This window comes from Sander vitreus, chromosome 20 (assembly GCF_031162955.1).
Source record: "Sander vitreus isolate 19-12246 chromosome 20, sanVit1, whole genome shotgun sequence".
NCBI lineage: Eukaryota > Metazoa > Chordata > Actinopteri > Perciformes > Percidae > Sander > Sander vitreus.
Genome location: NC_135874.1, coordinates 22,593,041 through 22,616,827, shown reverse-complemented (window position 1 = coordinate 22,616,827; position 23,787 = coordinate 22,593,041). Strand labels below are relative to the sequence as shown.

Genomic DNA, 23,787 nt, shown 5'->3' with positions numbered 1-23,787 from the left:
ACCAAAACACTGAACTGGACTACTATTTAACGCGACAACGAGACGTTTTAACCGGTAATGAAACTGTCAATTGAATACTTGACAGCCAAGCGGACAGCTCCGGCGGAGCTCTCTGTCCATCAGCACCAGCTTCTCACTGCGCAGCCGGTCCCCCAGAGTATCACGATCACCGGGAGGGTCCGGTACAGCCTGAACCCTGCAAACGGACATCCTGTTTGAAGGTGACGTGCTTGATTTTGACTGAATGTCCCAATTTGAGTAACTTCTGATTGGGTCGGTCGGCCCATCTCGCCGTTGCCGACTGGCCAAATGCTTAATATTTATTATTATTAATATTATTATTATTATTATAACCATAGTGAAATCGTGCAAGCGATAAAAACCTGTCCTATGCGCTGTCGGCCTGTAAAAGACAATTTATTTGTATGTTAAAAAAAAAAGTCTGACCGGCCCACATTAAAAAAATGGTCCGGCCCCTCTGGCATTTGCAAGAGTTGCCAGATGGCCAATCCGCCCCTGTTAGCAGACACAGAGCACCATTATCATCTGATTGGAGTCATGTTTTTGTCCGCCTTATGAATTTAAGTCCAATATCTACTCACCTTTTAAACTCCGGTTTTGTCTCCACCAACTCAACCAAATATGGGATCTAGCTGCTTGATGTTAAACTTTCTATCCTACCTAGTCAAAGTGCTAACTATGTCTGTCTTCATCTTGCAAGTAGAGTATGGTGGGTTTATCTGAGCTTTCAGTGAGACTGAACCATGCAGTAAATGTAAAAGCAAAACAATGAGCTAAAAGAGGCTTGAAGGCTATGTACAGGTGCAGAGTTTGTTGATATTTTTCTGTGGGTCTGTCATTGTGAGTGAAACCATTACATTACACATTGTCATTCAATATGATTTGTCAAATTGCATTAATACCAAATAACGTAGCTAAATACACCAGGCTTAACCTGAAACATCAGCAGTAGTAATAATAATAATGTATACTTTATTAATCCCGCAAGGGGAAATTACAATGTTTTCACTCTGTTGTTACCACACACAGGCCTGAATTACACACACATACTCAGTACCTATAAATGCACTAATGGAGAGATGGAAAGGCACCCCAAGCAGTTGGGGGTTCGGTGCCTTGCTCAAGAGCACCTTGGCAGTACCCAGGAGGTGAACTGGCACCTCTCCAGCTACCAGTCTACCATACTTTGGTCCATATGGGGATTTGAACCAGTAACCCTCTGGTTCCCAACCCAACTCCCTACTGACTGAGCTACTGTCCCCTGAACTGTGGACATTTGGCTTTATTTATAATATTGGAAGACGCAGTGTCTGTATGCTAATGACTATATTTTATATCCTCATATATATATTCAGTGTATGTCCAGGTGTGCAAAATGTTTTGTATTGTAGAAATGTGTTTATTTACAGATACATTTAGTTATTCTCAGGAAATATGGTAAGGTAGGGAGACAGCGTCTGTTGGGTCAGAGTGGGAGTATTGTGATGTACTGTAACATGAAACTACTAAAGTATGTTTTCTTTTATATCTGAGCTGTTAGTGTGAAATTTCTGTGCAAACTGGACACTGTTAATGTAAACAGTGGTGCACAGCATGATAGTTTGAATAGCAGCAGAAAAGTGGCAGATCTTAAATGGGATAATAGTCTGCAACCATGCATGCTGTGATAGCACTCCCTTGCATCTATGCACACAGTATTTTATTGTGTGTGTGTGTGTGTGTGTGTGTGTGTGTGTGTGTGTGTGTGTGTGTGTGTGTGTGTGTGTGTGTGTGTGTGTGTGTGTACACTGTAATCAGTAGCTATTTTTGCTGTGTGTGTACGTCATTCAGAAATGTCATTAAGGAAGTTACAATGCATGCGTTATATGCGGTGTGTCATGTCTGTGTAAAAATTAAGGGATGGGCAAGGGACAGTGGGAGGAGAGAGAGAGAGAGATGAGCTCAGAGCCAAAGAGAAATCAGCACAATTTGCTTAATAAAATTAGGAAGAGTTAAACTACATGAAGCCAGCCGCTGGTTGAGGGAGGACAGCAATCAGCGCAGGACGGCAGCTCGCTAACACACAAGAACTTGACCTGAGTATGTTACTGTCTCTCGGCCACACACCTGTTCTAGTTGTGGCTTTAAATTGTATTCTGACTCCACACCATCCTCCAGCTCTCAAGTGAGCACCACCACCTGGCACACGACCACCTCTAAACCTCCACTAGACCCAGGGAGTCTGGGGTGGGCTCAAAGTGGGGCCATGCATCAACAGACAAAGGAAGAAGGGGACCCTCCCAAAATGGAAGGGAATGAGGAAGCCCCCATGTCGGCTTCCGCTGAAGCCCTGGACAGTCCCTCCTCCGAGACTTTGGGAGCTCAGGCAGAGCAGGCCCGAGCTACCCGGGCTACCCTAACCCCCAACCCCCGCAGCGGATGTGGGTTTTTCTGTCAGCCGTGGTGTCTGCTCCTCGCACTGACCCTACTCCTGCTTTCTTTCCTTGGCAGCTGGGCAGTGGTCCACCTCACCCTGGGGACCCACGGAGGATCACCTTTTCGGGTCTCGGCCAGCTATGATCAGCGGATTCCACAGGATGACATGGCCACCATCGAGCCCCACTTCACCACTAACTGCACCATGGGTAAGTTGTCACATCTATGTCATTTGTTTCAGAAATGATGACGCTTTTTTGTGTGAGCACTATTGATGATTTTGTTTTAATGTAACATTTTGCAGGAATCTGAAAAAGGACCTGTGGAAAAGTAGCGGTAGTTAAAATATAAAAATAGTGTTTTATCAAGTGATAGCCCAACAACATTCACTAGTTACAGCTTCACAAATGCAAAGTTTCATATTATAAATCGGACATTGAACCAATATTGGCTGTTTGTAAATCAAAGTTAACAATCATTGTATGTCACTTTGCGCTCTGACTTGTTCTGGAGTATAGACATGTTATTGTAATGATCAATCAGTTAATCGATAAAGCACTCTTTACATGAACTACAATGAATAATATTAGTTAAATAAAAAGATCAAATGTGAAGTGGTCCAAACAAAACAATGTAGGGTGGACCCATTTCCAAGATGTCAAACTGAAAATTGCACAGCTACATTCTGTGATTTTTAACTTCATTACACCATGTTGTGCAATGAAATGCGTAGACTGCTAGACTGAAATAATATCCTTCTCAGTCAACCTGGAAAGCTCCTTAAATTGGATTAATATAACTGATTCAATTTCCTCTGAGCTCGATGCAGAAGCACAACAACCCTTGCTTAAGCATTTCAAGTGTGCATTACTGAGGAAATATGGATAACATCCTTATTTCCTCTAACAAACAGATGCTTGGTAAGCAAAGGGATGCAAAACTGTCATACCAAGGATTGTTGTTGTTCTGTATATGTATAAAGTATCCAGACATATTTTATATATATCATTATATTTCAAGCAGCTACATGTTGAAAAATGCATACTTTTCTGAATGAGTGATTGTAGTTTGGAGACGCAACATTTCAGGCGTCGGTAAGAAAAGTAACCCAACTTGTTTACCAGACCATGTTAGAGCCACATAAAAGCGAATTAAAAAGTGAAGGATTTCCAAGAGAAGTGCTCCTCCAGTAGCGGACTAAATTAAATCTTAAAATTGGCAGTAGCACTCAAAAGAGATCCCTCCATTGATATAAAGTAGCTTACACAACATTGTCCTAACAAACCTAAATTTTTTCAGAAACTACATTTGCGATAATTAGCGATGGGAGAAGTCCTCAGAGCTTTCACTTAAGCAAAAGAAATACTCTGTTCCAACTAAAAGTACTGCATTCAAAAGCTAACTTAAATCAAAGTATTAGTATCAGAATGTACCTAAAGAACCAAAAGTAAAAGTATATACCAGTATTATGCAGAATGGCCCATTTCAGAATAATGTTTATATATATATACTGTATAACATCACTGGATTACAATTAGTGATGCATTATTGTGTTCATCACTGATGTTGCAGCAGGTAAAGGTGGGGCTAACTACTTTATAACATTCCGGTAGCTTAATCTGTAATAATACGTCATGATTTTGTAATAATAATTTCAATCCGCAAAGTAACCTGTAACTATTATTACATTTATTTATGATACAATTCTTGTCAAATAAATGTAGTTGAGAAAAAGTACAATATTGACTGCCAAACTGTAGTGGAGTAGAAGTATAAAGTAGGATAAAATGGAAATAATCATGTAAAGTTTAAGTACCTCATAATTGTACTTAGTACTTGAGTAAATACATTTCACCACTCGCTACAATATATTTATATTGCATTCTAGGACAGTTCTTACTTGTATTCACATCAGCTTTGTTCATGTTAATATTTTACACTACATGTTGGAGCAGACATCTTCAGTAATGTTGACTAGACAGTATGTTAGTATGTAATGTTAGAGAGGCTTCTAAGTTTGCAGTTTATTTGTGATTTTTTTAGTTGGTTGAAAAAATGCTCTTTAGAGGCACATGGGATGTTGTACTCTGTTGTATTGTGTCTGCATTACAGGAAGCACGCTGAATGAATTATAAAAACCCTCCTTGACATTGAACAGCAACCCCAGTTGCACTGCAAACTGAATGATATCAAAACAAAATCTAGGGATGCCAGATTTGTAGACTTATGGAGATTATAATCGAAATCCGTACCTTCTGTCAGTATACAGTATAATGTGGCCTTACTGTAGGTCTTATTATTTATTCATTTGTTAATTGTGGCTTCCTAGAACATGAAGCCACCAGAAAGGAGTGGTTGAGTTTGTAGGACAGTAAGCCGTGCTACTGGACACAGTGGACACCTGGAAATATGTTCTTGTTATGTGAACGATTGTTCCCCTACCTGTCACCTATTATCATCCTCCGTTGCCCTGGTTTCTGAGAGATTTTGGGCAGATCACTATGACAAAAGAGTGATAGATGGACCAGCATTGTGCACGCCATCTTTAAAGTCAACTCTATTCCACTGCTTGTTATGGTCGACACAGGAAGGAAGTGGGCTTCACTTTGTATTTTTCTTTAGAACCACACAAATCATCTTAAAAAAAGGTGATCACTCCCCAAGGCCTCTTTTTGAATTTGAATTTGAAAGATGAACACATTCCTGAAAATCGAATCCCGTCTTCTTTTATAGCTGCAGAGTTTCTTTTAGCTCTGCAACAATGAAAAAGCTTTTACGCCCAGCCAATTTTTGGCTCCGGATGAATGAGAAGCACCCTTCAACAGGAAAGATTTGTAAAGCTCTAATTTTTCAAATTAAAATGGGGGCTTGGGCTTTAGGTCAGAGAAGGTAAGTATAGGGAACAATTCATCACAGCCTTCACTTAGAGAGAGAGAGAGAGAGAGAGAAAGAAATAATGAAAAAGACGAAGAAGGAGAGGGGAAAAATAGAGTTTACATGCCACATTACACATTACACATTCAACCCTGTCTCATTCAAATGACGTTCCCATACAACAAAACTGCATGCTCAATTAAGTTTTGAGGAAATCCTAATTTCCAGTGACTGGCACACGTTGGGAAATAGTCGCTGTTTTAACGTTGTAAATTGAAACAAAACTAGTTTCTCTAGGTTTAGAAAAAGATTGTGGTTTGGGTCAAAACAAGCATGTTGTTGCATAATTTAAGTTACTCTAGTAATGTTAAGTATGCATATTATGGACGTGATGCAGGTTAAGTTAACAAACGTTTTTTTTAAAAAGTCAACGTTGACTTCTGGTTTCATACGGGGCACGAACAGCGGTCTCCTGGCTGAAAGTCCGCTGTTTGTTTGGCCCATCCATCCACTCCGACCTCCCCCCTGACACAGACTTTCACTGACTTTGATTAGAAACATAATTGTGATACATCAAAGTGTAATCAAAATGCATTTCCCTTGAAACGTAATTGAGAACGCAGTCTTGTTGTACGGGAATGGAATTTTTATGAGACAGGGCTGACACATTTCATATGTCTAATCTTAAAATTGAAAACTAAATCCTCGCCCTACAGTAGTTCTTCTTAAGTCACTTCCTCAAATCATCCCCAGAATCACTTTGCAGGAGAAAAGCCTCTGATAGAAGTGCAAACAAAGTAAAACATAAAAGTACCTGAAACACAAATCAATATTGTATTAGTGATTCTCCAGTAATTCATTGTCCAACTGGCTTTTCAGTCACTGTAACGACAGATCAGAGTGGGTGCTGTTACTCATGCAGTGTTAGTGACAGTGTCTAATTGTTCTCGGCTCTGGGTTCGCTGTGTTCCTCCTGCCAGGCAGCACAAAAGCTGTGACTAGTAGAGAGAAAAAGTATGCAGACGTGCTGTACTCTCTTCAGGCACCACCTGGTTCTCCGGCACAACACCCACTATACACATCCCACTCCCAAACTTATCCCTAATCCGTCTCGGCACGCTCGCCGTGTGGCCTCACCACATTTTGCGGTGTTCTAAACCTCCCCCACTTTCCCCTCCAGCACCTGTCACAAACCTGGGCTTGAATTACCTTCCTTCCTACCTAGCACAGAACATGAAGGCAGAGCACTCTTACAATCAGTGCCTGGTAAAAAAGTTGTTTGCTTTATTTGTTCCAGGCCCTTGTACTCAAAATTGGCCAATTACTGCTATTAATGACCTGTATTGTCAGGCTTTTGGGGTGGGTAGCACAAAGTCTGATCAAACTTGGGTTTGAATAATTTCATTTGATTTAGTCCCAAAGTCTGTGGAAACAAAATGTTCTGTATTTCTCAGCGATACAGTTGCATAATATTTGCAAAACATGATTCATTCTGATCAGATTTCAAAACAGAGAGAGAAAAACACGCTAATGATTAATTTAATTTCCGACCTCTCGTGGCGCATTATTACTGTCTTTTGAGCATGTCTGCCTTGAGATATACAATATTAACAGCCAGAAGTCATAATATTCTCCACTTACTTTTAGCTAATTCAAATACATCTAAATCCTGTACATAAATTCAGCCTTAATCAGCTCTCCTTGTGATCTTGAATCTGAATTGGAAATGTGACATTGTCCATTTTCTCCCTTTTAGTTGTTTTCTTGAGCAGAAAGGCGGCGATTACTCAAGCCAGTGAAGTGCGAGGGAGATATAGTCAATACGGGATAAATAAATGGAGCAGTGTCTGACTTCTTTCTCCATACCCTTCCACTTTAATTAACTCATCAGTCACTGGGCCAACAAGCAATCCAATTTGCTGCCCCTAAAGTGACTTGTATGGTTATATGCCTATCTCTAAAGCTCATCCTCCTGACAGAAAGTTAGAATCCCGCCTTCTGCTAGAATTTCTCTGATGGTTTTGGCATAGCCGCACAGAGAACGTAATTATTCAAGTGCAGCAAACCTGTCAATGACACTCTGAACCTTCCACAGTTTCTCATCCTGGGAGTAAATAGAGACTACTGTGATGACTGACAAGCTCATTACCAGATTGTGTCAATAGCAGATTTGACTTTGTCTCTGTTATATAGTACTGTGGCATGGCAGAAGGTCACATTTGCTTTTACACTTATAACAGTGTTTGTCCACTGAAGAGCATATTCGTATTTGCGTCCATGTGTTACCCTGCAAACTGTCACAATTCATTTTACCAATTGGACATGTAGGCGAGACAAGGCAGCGGTGAACCCTGTGGGAATTTGAACCAGTGACCTTCTCTTCCCTGGCCCATTTCCCTAACCATTACACCTTACTGCTGCAGGCCCTTAATGGAGCGTTACGGTGAGTCCATACTCTGCGATTAGGTACACAGCAGCGTGAGGCTGTCCCTAGGCCCATCAATCATACACAACCCTGTGGAGGCAATGAGGGAAATGGGTTTGGAGAGAGCCTGTGGAGTGGACAGAGTGTTGGACATGTTGGATGGATGGGTGCTGGGGTGTTATAGAGAAAAAAAGAAGCCATTCAGTGTCATAGCATGGTGCTGAGTCTCACCTTTACATGCAGAACATCTCCAGCATAAGCCTTAAATTGAATTTTAAATTTCATTTTGACTGCGTGAATAAAATAAATTCATCCCTGGAGTTCTTGTTATTGGGTAACAAGTGCAGGCTGATATATGTATGAATGTGTTTATGAGATCAAAAGAATGTCAAAATTAGAGAACATTTCTAAACGGGTGAGGGATGTCATACAGTGACGCAGTGGCCCATGAGGATGAGTGAGTATAACTGGTTTCATTCAGTCTGGTAAAGACTCATCAGCTCTGCCAGTGCTCATCAGTCCGTAGATAGACATTTGCAGACTGAAGAATGTCAAGCAGTTGTATAAAATATTGCAAGTAGTGTGTTCGGTTCATTAATAATAATAATAATAATTAACTTTATTTATATTGCACCTTTCAAAACAGTTACAGATGGCTTTACAATAAAAACAGAACATATTTAAAACATAAAGACAAACTTAAAGCCAAAAACTAAATCCATAACAAAACACAGAGTAAAACAAAACTAAAATGTCATGAAACATGAATTCAATCACTGAAAAGCAATTTTCAGTGACAAAAAAAAGTGTGTTTTTAAGGGCAATGAGCGATCTGATAAATAATGTGTGGCGAGGCCTGTCAGGGCTTTGTAGGTAATGAATAATATCTTGAGATCAATTCTTAAAGGAACAGCCAGTGTAAGGAAGCCAGGATCCGTGAAATGTAATCATGTTTCCTAGCCCCGAGTCAAAATCCTGGCAGCGGAGTTTTGGATGAGCTGGAGGCTGGAGAGGGATTTGTTACTGATGCCAGAGAGCAAGGAGTTACAGTATTCTAATTGACTAGTTACATGTATAAAAGCGTGGATAACGGTATCCAGATTTTGGGTTTTCCTCTGACAAACAGAAACACAACCTGTACATAGATCTTATGATCTTGGTAAAGGATTTATCTCCTGCAGTGTCCGTACTGGATCAGCACCTTTAATGATATTTTACTTGTAACGCTTTTAGTAGCAGGATCAAACTTATAAAGTAAACCTTTGCGCTAATTGGGTGCATTTCTGCCCCTATAAATGGAAACCAGAACTCTTCCGATACCCAAATCTTGTCCTGTTGCCTACAGATTCTGCATTCATATGCAGATAAATTAAGAGTGACCTAAAAAGAATGCTTGGTTCTCCCTTATCTTTTTTATTTTTGCAACTCTTTTTTTGGGGGTTTTCAGAGTAAAGAGTTTCCCCCATCACCAATTCCATTGTACTTGCAGTAGGTTATGCTTCACTGGCATTTTGAATTCTTGAATTGTTGCAGAGGTTAAATGTTAGTGAAAAGCAGTATCAGAGCAGATACAGAGCTACCATATTGGAATGGTACATCAATTTCTGGACGTCTTGAAAAATCAATTCTCTAATTGTTTGGAATCAACACAAATACCAAGTTACGTGTTGATTGGCTATCTACTATCCATTCACTTAATTGAAATTGTTGTTGTTGAGCATCTACTGTAACAGGGCCACCTCATGCATTAAAATCCGTAAATGTAGGTTGTTAGACTATATTGCCTATCTAGGTAGGCCATGTGTGCTACACAGCTCAATATAACCTGTTTTCATTCATTCTTTGTTTTTGTTTTATTAACTCCAATGTGGATTTTACTATCTGCTTGTGGGCCTGGATAAAAAGAACACAACTAAAAAGTAATTTTTGATCACAAGATACTTACTGGTCTTTATATACTTGTATAACTGAGATGCAATATGTTAAAATGAGACACTTGAGGAGCCTTGAGCGCAATCAGCAGTTTATCTACATGCCATATTTACTTGGAGGTAATTTCATGGATGTTTGTATTTTTGTTGTTGGGTTTTTTGATTGCTCAGGATTCTTTCGTGTCCCTTGAACATTTGCTGAGAAAAGAGAAAGAGAATGTCCAATGACAACTAAAGCAAGCAAGTAAAAACAACACAGCTTATCAATTAAAAGAGGATATAACCTGCCGGGAGAAGGCCCCATCTGGCAGTACTAATCTTCATCACATTCTACCTCTAATCTCTGGCCTTAGGCCTTTCCGCAAGCAGCAACCCCTCAAAACAAACTGGGTTTCTGTTGCAGGCATCTCTCCAAGGCAATCTACACAGGCAGTTTCACTTTAAGATATTGAGCAAGTGTTAAATGGCCCAGGGCACCAAGTAGAGTGTTCCCAGCATACATATGCCAAATGGAACAGATGTCTAAATCAACCCTGACCTAGCAGGGAGAAGGAAAGTTCTGGATGTTATGGACTAAGCATCATTGAAGAAAAGTCTGCCATTAAGTTAGAGCAATCCTATAAATCTCATTTTATTTTGTAGAGGGGATATTTGTGCGAAGAACTCTGGCATGAAATACTTATCCTGGCCATTGATACACTTAACTTCAAATGACAGGCTTTACTCTGTTGTAAACTGAAGTCTGTTAGATATATTTTTCTGTAGGGAGCTTTAAGAAGACTTACTCTTTTATGACCTTTCCTGACTTCAATTCACAACTAGTACATACTTCAACAACACTGACAGATTGTATGTCCTTAGAAAGTAGTATCTAACCCATCATTAACAAACCTCTTGCCATTTTTGTGCCAATCGAGGAGTAAAAATCATAGTTATTACTCCGTCTGAGATGAAGAAATCTATGACACATACGCAATCCTTCATATTTGGAACCTTAAATGTAGTGCAGTAAATGCTTTTCTGTTTAAAATGGATCCAAACCTGCTCCCCTGTAATTAAACCAGAACCCTGTGGAACAGGTTTCCACTGAGAAATCAAAACCCCCACAGTATGATGCGGATGGACCTAAACAAAGACTAGTCTCTTCACGACCACTCCGTCTATGGGACAGATGCTTTGATGTCAAAGCCGCTCTGTATGCTTTGTCAATTGCAATGTTTACTTCATACGCAAGTAAGAGTAAGATAGAGAGAAATGATAATGCACAATGTGAATGTCTGTCAGTCTTTTGTATATTTCAAGGAAGCAACCACACAATGTGCTGATAAAAGTAAAAGCATAAAGGCTCATTCCCACCGGTTTCAGTCTTGGTATTACTGTCCTGAAACATAGATAAGATAAGATTATTGTCATTATACTGTTGCAAAATTGTAATGGCACTACCTGATATTATTATATACAATATAAAAGAAAGTCAAAATAATAGCAGTACTCAATGTGCAAAAGTATAAGAAAGTATGGCATATAGACATATTGCACGATAGAGAGTTTAGTCAGTGGGGGGAATGATATACAGTGGGGAGAACAAGTATTTGATACACTGCCGATTTTACAGGTTTTCCCACTTACAAAGCATGTAGAAGTCTGTAATTTTTATCATAGGTACTCTTCAACTGTGAGTGACGGAATCTAAAACAAAAATCCAGAAAATCACATTGTAGGAATTTTAAGTAATTCATTTGCATCTTATTGCATGACGTAAGTATTTGATACATCAGAAAAGCAGAACTTAATATTTGGTACAGAAACCTTTGTTTGCAATTACAGAGATCATACGTTTCCTGTAGTTCTTGACCAGGTTTGCACACACTGCAGCAGGGATTTTGGCCCACTCCTCCATACAGACCTTCAGGTTTCGGGGCTGTCGCTGGGCAATACGGACTTTCAGCCCCCTCCAAAGATTTTCTATTGGGTTCAGGTCTGGAGACTGGCTAGGCTACTCCAGGACCTTGAGATGCTTCTTACGGAGTCACTCCTTAGTTGCCCTGGCTGTGTGTTTCGGGTCGTTGTCATGCTGGAAGACCCAGCCACGACCCATCTTCAATGCTCTTACTGAGGGAAGGAGGTTGTTGGCCAAGATCTCGCGATACATGGCCCCATCCATCCTCCCCTCAATACGGTGCAGTCGTCCTGTCCCCTTTGCAGAAAAGCATCACCAAAGAATGATGTTTCCACCTCCATGCTTCACGGTTGGGATGGTGTTCTTGGGGTTGTACTCATCATCAAAGCTCTAGACCACATGACCTTCTCCCATTCCTCCTCTGGATCATCCAGATGGTCATTGGCAAACTTCAGACGGGCCTGGACATGCGCTGGCTTGAGCAGGGGGACCTTGCGTGCGCTGCAGGATCTTAATCCATGACGGAATAGTGTGTTACTAATGGTTTTCTTTGAGACTGTGGTCCCAGCTCTCTTCAGGTCATTGACCAGGTCCTGCCGTGTAGTTCTGGGCTGATCCCTCACCTTCCTCATGATTATTGATGCCCCACGAGATGAGATCTTGCATGGAGCCCCAGATCGAGGGAGCTTGACCGTCCTCTTGAACTTCTTCCATTTTCTAATAATTGTGCCAACAGTTGTTGCCTTCTCACCAAGCTGCTTGCCTATTGTCCTGTAGCCCATCCCAGCCTTGTGCAGGTCTACAATTTTATCCCTGATGTCCTTACACAGCTCTCTGGTCTTGGCCATTGTGGAGAGGTTGGAGTCTGTTTGATTGAGTGTGTGGACAGGTGTCTTTTAAGGTATTGCAAGAGTGTAAAACAATTATTCATAAAAACAAAATGTATGTACAGTATGTGTAATATAACAATGAGTATATCACATTAACAGTATACCCATTTAATCCACACAAAGAAGCACATTACATCTCTGGAATGTAGAATAGACATTAATGGTATTATTTCATTTTCTATCGCCACCAGTCTGTTCCTGTGTGTGCCGCTGCCTCTCCAGCAGAGAGCATGACAGATAGTGATAGTGATTGGGCAAAGCTCTGACCAATCGAGCGTGGTTGTGTGCAGTTAATTGAATTCATGAGAGAATACTTCTTGTCCTGTCGACTGTCTCAGCTGCATCCATCTTCAGCACCCCAGCCACTGTAAATCTCTATGAATGTCTCCACATTCTGCCTTCAGTGTGGTGGCAAGATAGTGCCGCTGCCTTTGGTCCATTGAGGTTTTCCTCCCTCATGACTAGGGCTGAGACGGTATGGATTTTTTCTTAGCGCGGTTGAAAAGCAAGAAATTCCCGCAGTATACAGCAACCCCCTTACGAGAGTAGCGTAAGTTAGAGCGAGAATGGCAGCGTGCCTTAAGTGAGTGACGTCAGTGCCCGTGTGGTCACGCAAGGAGAGCGAGCGGTAATGGAGAGTAGCGTACGAGTGCCGCTGTGAGGAAAAGAGAGAGGAAAAAGAGATAGCAAAGATGATGTAAAGTGAGTTAAAAGTGAACAATAAAACAACAATCTAGAGCTTCTCAAGACACGGTGGCTTCATCTATTGTCAATACTGCCGGTAAAGTGAATGGGTTACCCCGAAAAAACATCGGCTTAAACCTTACAACATATGTTGCGGCCATAGACTGTATAAAAAGATTGCAGCACAGTGTTTCCATTTCAGCTCAAAGTGAGAGTCTTTACTGAGTTTTGCTGTCATTTAGGGCCACAATGGTTTCTCTCATCTCTGCTGATCCATTCCACAGACAGTTCAGAAAGCTCTTTTGTCAATGAAGTCAAATATAAATAACATAGTTTGCCGACAATGCTGAGTCCAGCCCGTCTAGCAGCTGAGCAGACAGAGAGCAGAGAGGGCGACTCGGCAGTTCGCCAACTTGTTGCTGTCTCTACCAATATAAGCCGCTGTGTTTTAGGCTACGAAACGTGCATGCAGGCTGAAATTCAACCGTGCCGTTTTATCGGGATAAAGCTATAAACAGAAGGAAACTTTGTTAGCTGCTAGGCTAATGTGCAATGGTAAACACTGCAGCTGTAACATTAATGTGTCTACCTCAGCTGACAAAGGTCAGATTTGCTCCATCTTTTGATGATACGTTTTGTAATAAGATAAGTTTTAGAAAACCTTGAATCCATGTAAGACACAATGTCATCAGACACAATCCATGTCATTAGACACAACGTGCACACATGTGCAGGCCAATGTTTTTATGCGGTGATGACGGTGACGAGCTCAGACCCCCCGGTGGGCGTCACGTGACTGCGGTAATGCGGAAACCGCCCCAGCCCTACCCATGACAGAACAGTCCTTTATATTATGTGAGATGAAAGAATACACAGTCATAAATGAGCAGAAAAGAAAAAGGTTAGTTAGCATACTAAACTCAATCAAGTCTGTGAAGGTTTTTTGTATTTTCCTTTTTTGTGTGTAGTTTGTACTTATTTCCATTCTGTACACGCAGGAGCACACAAACAGATTTCAAGCCTGGCAATTCTTCAGTTTTGTTGTTGTTTCAGAGCACACAGAGGTATTTTAGGATGTGACTGACATGCTTGCTCATCTGTAGGAAACAAAAGCCATATTAATTTCAGTACAAGTCTACCCTCTCTATGGATCAAGACTGTGTTTTTGCAGCTCGACTTCAACAAGGACACGTCTGTCAGTATTCAAATCTACACTTAATGTCCACCAAACCATAGCAAAAGTTTTATTCAAATGGCCAGACAAACTGCTTTGCATGATCTAACGATATCCCACCCAGTGAGACATATCTATCCGTGGAATCTTGATATGCATGACGCTGTTATGCAAAAATGGTATGTGTTGTATTGATTTCAGCTACAAAGTGTAGTGTGTAGAAAAAAAGGAACTACTTCCAACACATGGCACCACTTCTTTGTAACTGGGCATACATAAACCAAAACCATGATACCTTGGTTCGGGCCAGGAGGAAAATGTTTGCTTCAATGACCGGACACACCTAGACCAAAGGTTCCCAAATGTCTTGGCGTCAATGATAACTACTTTATATACACTATATGCCTCTTACCTCTTTTCCTTGACTTTTTAGCAACCAATTGCCCTTCGTAATAATTTAGTTTCATGCATTTCATCAGATTGTCAGATTTTGTATTTTTTGTACATTCTCATGACAACACAAAACTTCGGGCAGCTCATCTATTTTCAGCCTACATTTTTGAAGTAAAGCATTCCCTGAGTTTCATCCTGCAGATGGCATTAATGAAAGTTGAAAAACTAGGGCGACTTGGCTGGTAATTTGATGAAAGGGATTTTCTAAAGAGGAAGAGAAAAACTCAACTTAAGTGAAAGCCCATCTTTAAAGCATGCTCAACTGACATTAGAAGACGTGAGAAGAATGAATTTCCATTATTTTTTTTTATAGGTTTGTATATCATTCTGTAGTTTTCCCATGTTGCTTTTGTACAGTAACTTGGATGGCGGTCGTCATGGCCCCATGTTTGGAGAAACAGACAGGAAGCTGAGCAATGTACTGCTGAACTGAATGACATGTAGTGGTATAATATATCCTTAATCACAAGTTGATTTATAACAAATAGTGGCAATCCTAGTCTTTCCTAACCACTGACTGTTGTTGATAGCTAAAGTTAGCTAAATTAGCATAGTCATAATTCTATAGCCTAATTTAAGTTCAAACTATATGTGACGTTACCTGATAAATCCAGTCTTGTGCCGATGCTCTGACAAGCAAAAGCCCTTCTGTCTATGTCCTGATAACTGTTTAGAAAAAAAGTTGTATATTTTAGGGAAACTCACAAGCAGTAAGAAGCGGTTTCTCGTTCATTGATTTGCGCTGCGAGTCGTTCGCTTAGGGAAAAGTTCAAGACAATTCAACTTTTGCAGCGGAAACGAAAGCGACGTTTGCGCCAGCTTGTCACGTCGCCTGTCAGATTGCCCGCGCCTCCCTACCTACCAGCCCGCCTCTCATTAAAAATGAATTACAAGGTGCGTCTGTCACTCCCCGTCTGAAAAGACCTTGGACCTGTATTCACCCTCTGCCTGAAACGCTCTGTTTTTGTCCCCGTCTCTTTATGCACCCCTACCGAAAAAAGCGTTCCCAGGTCTTTTACCACATACATTGATAGCATTTACATTCTCTAATTAACTGTTGTTAATTTTTAAGCAATTACCCACTGAAAGTGTGTCAACAATCAAATCTGGTAACCTAAACATTGTAGATGGTGACTGATTCTCTTCTGACTCTTCACTCCTTCCAGACATTTAGACAAAAGCAGCAAGGCTTAGCCGTACAGTGAACAGCAAGATGTCTTCCTCATTGTCTCAACAGAAGGTCAATGTCAGTTTCGACCTGCAACTCTGACTTGAAAAAGACAGCGATGTAGCTGACAATATTTAGGAATAAAACTTTTCGGATTTGTTATGAAGAAAGCTGAAATGACATGCTGTTGTTATTTTGTGCAGATGTTTATCAATAATATAATGTGCAGATATAAAACGAGAAAAAAAAAACAGCATCTGAATTGCCACCGGAGTATGTCTTTGCTTAAGAGACTATGTTTCAATTTATGAAAGCTCCTTTTTTTACAGCATGTATTTCCTTGTGACTGAAGAACAGCGTCTTGTTGATCTCTGAATAGGTTTGCTTTGTTGCTGCATGAAAGGTTTCTTTTAGTGTCTTGTCTGGTGGATTTGTTTAGTTTTCTTACGCTTTTGTACATTTTTCGTATATACCTGAAACAATATTCCTTTTTAAATTGCCAGCAGTATATCAGATACAATAGCTTGATACTAAACTACTAAATGAGCTCAGCGGCACCTCCTGCACAGCTGTTTACATTATGCTAGTGAGTGTCTTATACCTGCGAAAGAAGTTTGAGGAAAACTGTCCCAAGCTTCAACAGTGTTTTCAGTTGTGTAATGTTAATAGCCATGCACAGAGACACTAGTTGTTAGCCATTTAGCTGTATCCAGGTACCTAGATTCCCGTGTTTGGCCTATCTATTTTGTTTCATTTATTTAGCGGCTGCTGTGCCCTCTCCAGTCACCTCTCCAGCTCCTCGCCACTCATTCATCATTCCCCTCACAAAGCCGAACCAACCCCCTGAGCACACGGATAACAAAACTCACTCACTACCACAGGCAATTCATCCCCCACTGACCCGCTTGTTTTCACAATCTGACAAGTGTGATTTAAGAACTGCGTTAGGCCAGGAGTGCAGCGGCCACGTCTCACTGCTCCAGGAGCTTAAAGTTCAGCGACATCGTGAATTTGATACTTTTTACTCCACTGTCATCAAACTAAGATAAATCAATGAATTTACATACCTTGCCCAAAGGTTTCAGCGTACTCTAGCTAACTTTTTTTCTTTCTTGATAAATCTTTCTGCTTGCGGTGTCAACATTATACAGAGAGGAAGCCACTGAGCACAACGGATGCATAATGCATGTGCGGAGCCTGACTCAATGCACATAGCAAGAGCAGATCTATACCCACACACTTGGTCATAAACAAACGAGCCTCACCTTATTTGAATACAAATGGAACTTTGTGGTCTTCTATATGTCACATGTGTGAGACTTTGATTAAACACATGCGATCATATGGACCATTCGCAGCCTTTAGTTCGTAAAAATACCATTCATAGTGTGCAAGCACAGCATTGATGAAAATGGGTATTCATTATCAAAAGTTATTTACTCAGGCTAATATGTTTTCAAAGAATTTGAACTGGATTATTCACTGACATGCTAATGTGTCTCTCTGGAGCCATTAAGGCCCTGCCACAATAGTGAACTGTGGGAGACCCCTAACTAATGTCTTTTTGTCCAATAAAATATGCCACCCCCTCCTTCTAATCCATTGAGTTGACTGTGCCAGTTTCCCACTGGGGGCTTAAGGTTTCTCAACCACAGTGACAGAAAGGAGTGAAGTGTGCTGTGAATCATGCACAGCTGTGAAATGTTTACCCTCTATTGCATTATAACTAACATCTGTGCAACTACCACAGAGAGTGGCCATAACTAGTCATTACTAAAGCCGAGTACTTTACTTGTGTGATTAAACTTTTTATATTGCATGTGACTTTTGCGGAGGCCAGAATTTTCAAGTTACAAATTCTAGACAACACATTTTAAATTACATTACACCCACAGATTTGGCCCCATGAAAAGGATCGCTTACTGGCTGATCTTAAATTGTATCTGCATCAAACCTGCTAAAGCATGCAGCAACATAAGCAATCTGTGTCATTATCTGCTTTAATTTATCCATAATGGTACATTAGTTGACGTCAGCCATAATTACTAAGTTGTTGTCTGGAGAGCCTGGCAAGCTAGGAGCACAACAAAAAGTAACACCAAGATACAGTCGTAATATTGTTGATTAATGAGGCTTGGCATTGTCATTGTTGTTTGTTTTGTTTATTTCCTTCTGAGGCATAATAACATCCTAAATGTTTTTGTGTTGATTTATGCTGTAATTTGTCTTGTCCCCACCACATCTGTAAGCATGTCACCCTAACGCAAGTCTGAGCCTGTGAAAAGTGGTACTGAAGGTGTATCATCATGTCACACAGAACATAATGCAAACAGAGAACAAAGAGTACATTCATTACCATCTTTGTGTTAAAATTAGTGTGCCATTACCGCCTATCTTGTGAGCTCAGCTAACAGCTTTTGCTCTACGCTGTCTGTCCCGTCATGGTCTCCAACCTTATCAGATTTCCGACTCCCAAGTTCGTCTGAATGGAGAACAAATCTACATAATACAGATCAAGGGCGAACTACAGTAAGCGCAGCCCGTCACTCATGATAAGAATCACTTCTCCTTTTTTCCTCATGAGAGAGGGAGAAAAACGAGATCCCCATCAGCAGACAGTTGTTTCCTCTTTGCTGTTTTGTTCTTTTTACTGTGATCAGCTACTGATCACAACCTGGAGATATCACCTTTCCAATTTGCATAGATATGCAAATGTCCCGGGTTACAGTTGAGTTGTTGATACCGCTAATATCATTTGTGTGTGTGTGTGCGCGCGCACCCTACCCCTGTGCTACCTGCTACAGTATTTAGGTCATTGTTGTTGCTGCTTGTGTTCCTTGTCTGATGGATATGTACTGTATTCAAAGCCAGATGCTTATGCGGCCTGGGCCACGTTATTTATGATGGCACAGGCTGCCTGGGTTTACAGTCAGGGTTTATATTAGCCTTTGTCACTGACTGATGTACTTTTATGTAGCAACTGTATATTTTCTACTGTTTGTAAGTAATGTTTTCCCTGAACTACTGATTTGTGTTTTGTGTCCAACATATACAGTAAATCTAGCAGTGATGCTCAATAAGTTAACTTGGAATATAATCTGGAGCTATTTCTTCCTTCTAAAAGCAGATTTTTCTGTTGTTCAGTGCCCCAACAAGCACATTTTCTAAACTCTGACTGCACTGTGGAAACATTTAGGTTTGCAACAGGCTACTGTAACAATGACTGTGTGAGGAGACATTTAATATGACAAGTTTTCTTTTCTTTCTTCTTTTCCTCCCCCTCTGTCCAGCGTCCTCAGCCGGCCCTAACGTCACACTGGAGGGCCAGTACCACTGTCACCAGGGACCTGGGATCCCACTGGACAAACTGTGCGACTTCAGTACAGACTGTCCCCTCGGCGATGACGAAGGCGACCTATGTCGTAAGTACACTGTGATACAGGAGCACAGCTGTTGATAAGAACGTGCAAGAAGAAAACTCACGTGTCCACTGTCCTTATTTGCCTTTAACTGCCTTTATTTCTGCATCAAAAGTTGTAAGTCGTCTTTAATGAAGCCGTTGCCCAACAGAGCAACAACTGAGCATCTGCACAAGACAGAGAGGCGAGGGGGAAAGGCAGAAAAAAAAGACAACATAAAGATAGCATAGCTATGCTTGGCTAGCATTTCTCACCCTTGACATATTCCATGGTTGTTATTTCTATTTCTTTGCACATTTGATTTTCGCTTTTCTCAAGGAAGGAACAAGGTAGGAACACTAGCCAAGTATGCTGACATCTTATTCACAGGTGAAGTCCCCCAGTCCCTTGCGTGCACGCGTGCATGCGCGTATGTGTCTGTGTGGCGAGGATCTTTTTTTAGTCCTACCTGCATGTATTTTTACATTGTCTTCACGATTAATAGCGATACAGTTCAAAACTCTTACCCAGTAATGTTTTTTTATCTCGTTGTTTTGTAGCAGAGTTTTTCACCCATTTTAAACTAACCAAAATGAATTTACTCCTGCCCACACTGCAGGTCAGCCTCCTATATGGTGTTTATTAAAATGATGGCTGCATCCTTGTGCTTATTGTTTGCTAACTATGGGAGCTGAGAGATGAGAGTTTAGCGAGAGGGTGGAAATCCCAGCCAGGCTCAGTTTCTCTTCCTACTGAGGAGGACTTGTGCGTGCGTGTACGTTTTAATTGTGGAGGCCAGAATTTCAAATGTTATCATAAATAGATAATTTGTTTTGATTTTCCCAGTCCATTCCTAAATTAGTAAAGACCTTTATCCTTTTTGATTAAGGACAAGGACTGACAATCCGTAGTTCATTCATCAGTCCACCCTCATACTCACATCGTCGTTTTTCTCTCGCTGTCACTCACAGTCTACTACTGTACCTTAGGCTCTGTATTTGTTCCATTTTCATCTCTATCACTTGTCACAATTACCCCCTGCCACCCAAATCACATCCCTCTCTGATACCCTATTCTCTGTGATCTATCCACAAATTATCTTCATCTGATTTGATCTATTTAAATCCTTCATAAGATGTGCCAAGGCTCATTAACAGGAAAAAAGCGAGAGAGAGAGGCAGGAGGAACAAACCTAGCTTGTGCCAATCACAGAGATTCCTGACATATAAGGAAAACCAAGTCCCTGTGGATCTCCTTTACCATCCTACCACAGCATCATTATGCATAAACACATCCTCCACTCTTTGAGAATCGCAGCCTTCTGGTTGATCTTAGTCGGTCTAAATTCTGCACTATACAGTCCCCTGCAACTACAGAGAAATGCTGCTTGCATCAAAGGCTGATGCATGCAGAAATTTAAAGTAGCAGTGTTCTTTTGTTTTTCTTAGAGCACCATCAAAGATCACTAGATACTGAGACCAGCTGTACTGTCTTTCTTTGTAGCTGTTACTGCTCACACTATCCACCCTGTCCTTCCATACACCACATCAATTTGTGTGAACCTGGGTATTTTTCTCAAGACCGACCAACGATGGTAACTGTAATCATTTCAGTGTTACAACACACACTTTGTTATATTTTTATGAATTCTAACCCTTTTAACATGGTGACCAAAATTGTTCATGACTTGTCATGAGAGCGTATGCCACTGTTATCACACTTGATGTGATGTGGAGTCTGCCATGACATGTTTTTATAGGCTGTGTCCTCTTGTCAAGCTGTAGAGTATAGGGTTGACATTCCATTGAAGTGACATCATAGACTGAATGACACTCAGTAATGTTCAAGTCAGGTTTCATAAAATAGAAATGACAGTTATGTCGGCCTTATTCACACCTCATTAAATAAAGTGTTACAGGTTGAATCCATTTGAAAGCGGCAGAACTAGACGGATGGCATACTGCTATGAATGATAGCTCGGGTAGCAAAAGGTACTAAATGACACATGCCAGTGTGTCATCAAGTGACATCATCACAGACTTCTTTATTGATGTCATGCGCAGCTATCATATGAGGTGACTTTGAATCTCTGTGCTTTGCTTTAAGGACATCTAAGTGATACTAACTTGTTTTTGCAACAAGAAGAATGACTAATAATATCACAAGACACAGAAGAACATGACATTTACTTATTAACCAACAAGTCCAGAGAAGCAAACCATCACAGATAAACATAGCTTCATTTGTGTTGTTTTTCTTTGTATTAAAATAAAAAAAATGAAATAGTGTTAGTTTCATGTTAGTGGGTCTTTGAAAGCAACCTGTTAAAAGCCTTTTGTATAATAAACAAAACCTTTAAAAACTACTGTCATTGATAAAGGAAGCATTTTTCTTGTTTTTCTTCCTGAAAAATACCTGCTTTATGATCTCTGCTTGGGCCAGTTTCAGTTCCATTATCTGGATGATGCCATTTACCAAAAAGCACACCGTTATCAGGGTACTTACTGTAGAGATTCGTACAGGTAATGGTGTTCACAGACAGCTTGGGATAAAAGAAACCCGCCACAGTGTTTTCACTTTTAACTGAGGTTTAAAGTCTGATATGAATTTTAAACATTCAGCAACATATCTAGATATGCAAGGTATTCCTTATTTTAATCTATAAAAATGTGATCTAGAGAACCCATGTTTCTCTCATTTGAACTTCAGCACTATAATAACTGAGTAGAACTCTTAAATCATCCATTCCACACTATTTGATTTATTTATATGGCAAGTATTTCCAGTGTTGTCATTGTAGTACCGTAGAAGGATTCAGTAATAAGTAAAACTGTAAACTGATGTGGAGCCCTTAACATATATATATATATATATATATATATATATATATATATATATATATATATATATATATATATATACAGCTCTGTTATATTTGAGTGATAATGGACCAGTAAATACTCCTGAAAGTAAAAAATTCAATCAAAGAATGTGCCTTTGGTATATAGTGGGTGTTTCTGCACTACCTACTTTGTATTTGATTTTTGTCTGTCAGTTACTTAAGAGGCCTTGTTTGCAAATCAAGGAGTGTGCACTTTTTCATTAAACCACAATTGTGGAAAAGAGGAGACAGACCGCACACCGACACGCCTACTTTATGTCTTTTTGTGGTTACACAAGCACAAGTTTTATTCACTACACAATCCAATTAACCATTTTCACTGTATTGCGGCTGCACAGACTAACTTTGTAAATTGTAGTCACAGTCAGTGCCGGAAATGCTTCTGAGGCTCATTCTATTCCGTGAAGTGATCGTCAAGTTGATTGCCACCCCCAGAACACATCATGTCACCACCTCAGCTTTCTCATTTCCCCTCAAAACCTCTTCCTTCTTTCTCTACTCTGTCCTATCACCCTCTTTGAACACTTCAGGCCTTTTCCATTTTCTGCCTCTGTTTCTAGAGTCACTCTGAGAGCCCCCCCCCATACACACACACACACCTCTCCCCTATTAAATATTAGTGTGCACCCCCCACCCCATGCCTCTCTCCTCTCAACCTCTTCGCCTTCAATGTTGCTTAACTCCATGATTGCCAGTCCCCAGTACTGTTCTTTTTCTCCTTGGCAGTTTGGCTGTCACTTCACTCCATTCTCTCTTCTTTCACCTAACTGCTGGGCCTGTCCTCTCATTATATGCCCCCCCCACACCCTTATCTCCACTGATATATTCTCTCTCCTGTCTCTCTCCAGGTCACTTTCTCAATGGCAGCTACTGCTCTTTTGAAGAGGGCGAGTGCAGTTGGCAGTCAATAACGGGCCACGGTCTCTCCTGGAGAAGACTCCAGTCGCCAGCAAAGGCTACTAGACAGAGCTGCCCATCATCAGGTGGCTCATACACGTCTCATGAACACTGTTCTGATCAAACAATGATATTTGCATTGTCTCCTAAATGTGGTTACAGTAGTGTTAATGCCGCATTAAAAAGGACTTGTGGGCAAACCATGAATATGTGAGTCTTAACAGTTTGTGAATGTCTAAAGATAACCAAAACCTCTGATGTGTCAGACACAGACTTGTTGTCTTGTCAGAGCTCAGTGCTCTGCTACAAACGGAATCCCACTGGGTGTAAAAGCTACAGCATGTAGAGTGAGTCCTACATCTGCAGCTCATCACCAGTGCAGTGACTCGTGTGTGTCTCTCTGTGAGAATTTAGAGTCTTGGTTTGCTGAGGTTTGTTTTTGTTCTCAGCTATTTACAGAAGTCTCAGAGTCTGTGTGAGGAGACTATAAATGGAGCATTGTAATTTTATACCATATTTGGTGATTTCCTATAGCATTCTTTTCTCAGACATCAAACCTTTAGTTAGATCAATTAAGGTTTACATCAAAGTAGAGCAATAAGGGAACAGCTCACTATGGCTACAATCACATTTCAAAACATCCATATGGATTGTA

General features: G+C 40.6%; 1 protein-coding gene across 1 annotated transcript in view; it reads left to right on the top strand.

Moving 5' to 3' along the window:
• Positions 1 to 2,032: 2,032 nt before the first annotated feature.
• alk (ALK receptor tyrosine kinase) overlaps positions 2,033 to 23,787 on the top strand; it is an 84,461-nt gene continuing 62,706 nt past the window's right edge. Inside the window, exons 1-3 of the mRNA XM_078277891.1 lie at positions 2,033 to 2,645; positions 19,226 to 19,357; positions 23,084 to 23,218. Coding sequence (XP_078134017.1) covers positions 2,267 to 2,645; positions 19,226 to 19,357; positions 23,084 to 23,218 — 646 coding nt within the window. The 5' untranslated portion in view covers positions 2,033 to 2,266. The remainder of the gene's footprint in view (positions 2,646 to 19,225; positions 19,358 to 23,083; positions 23,219 to 23,787) is intronic.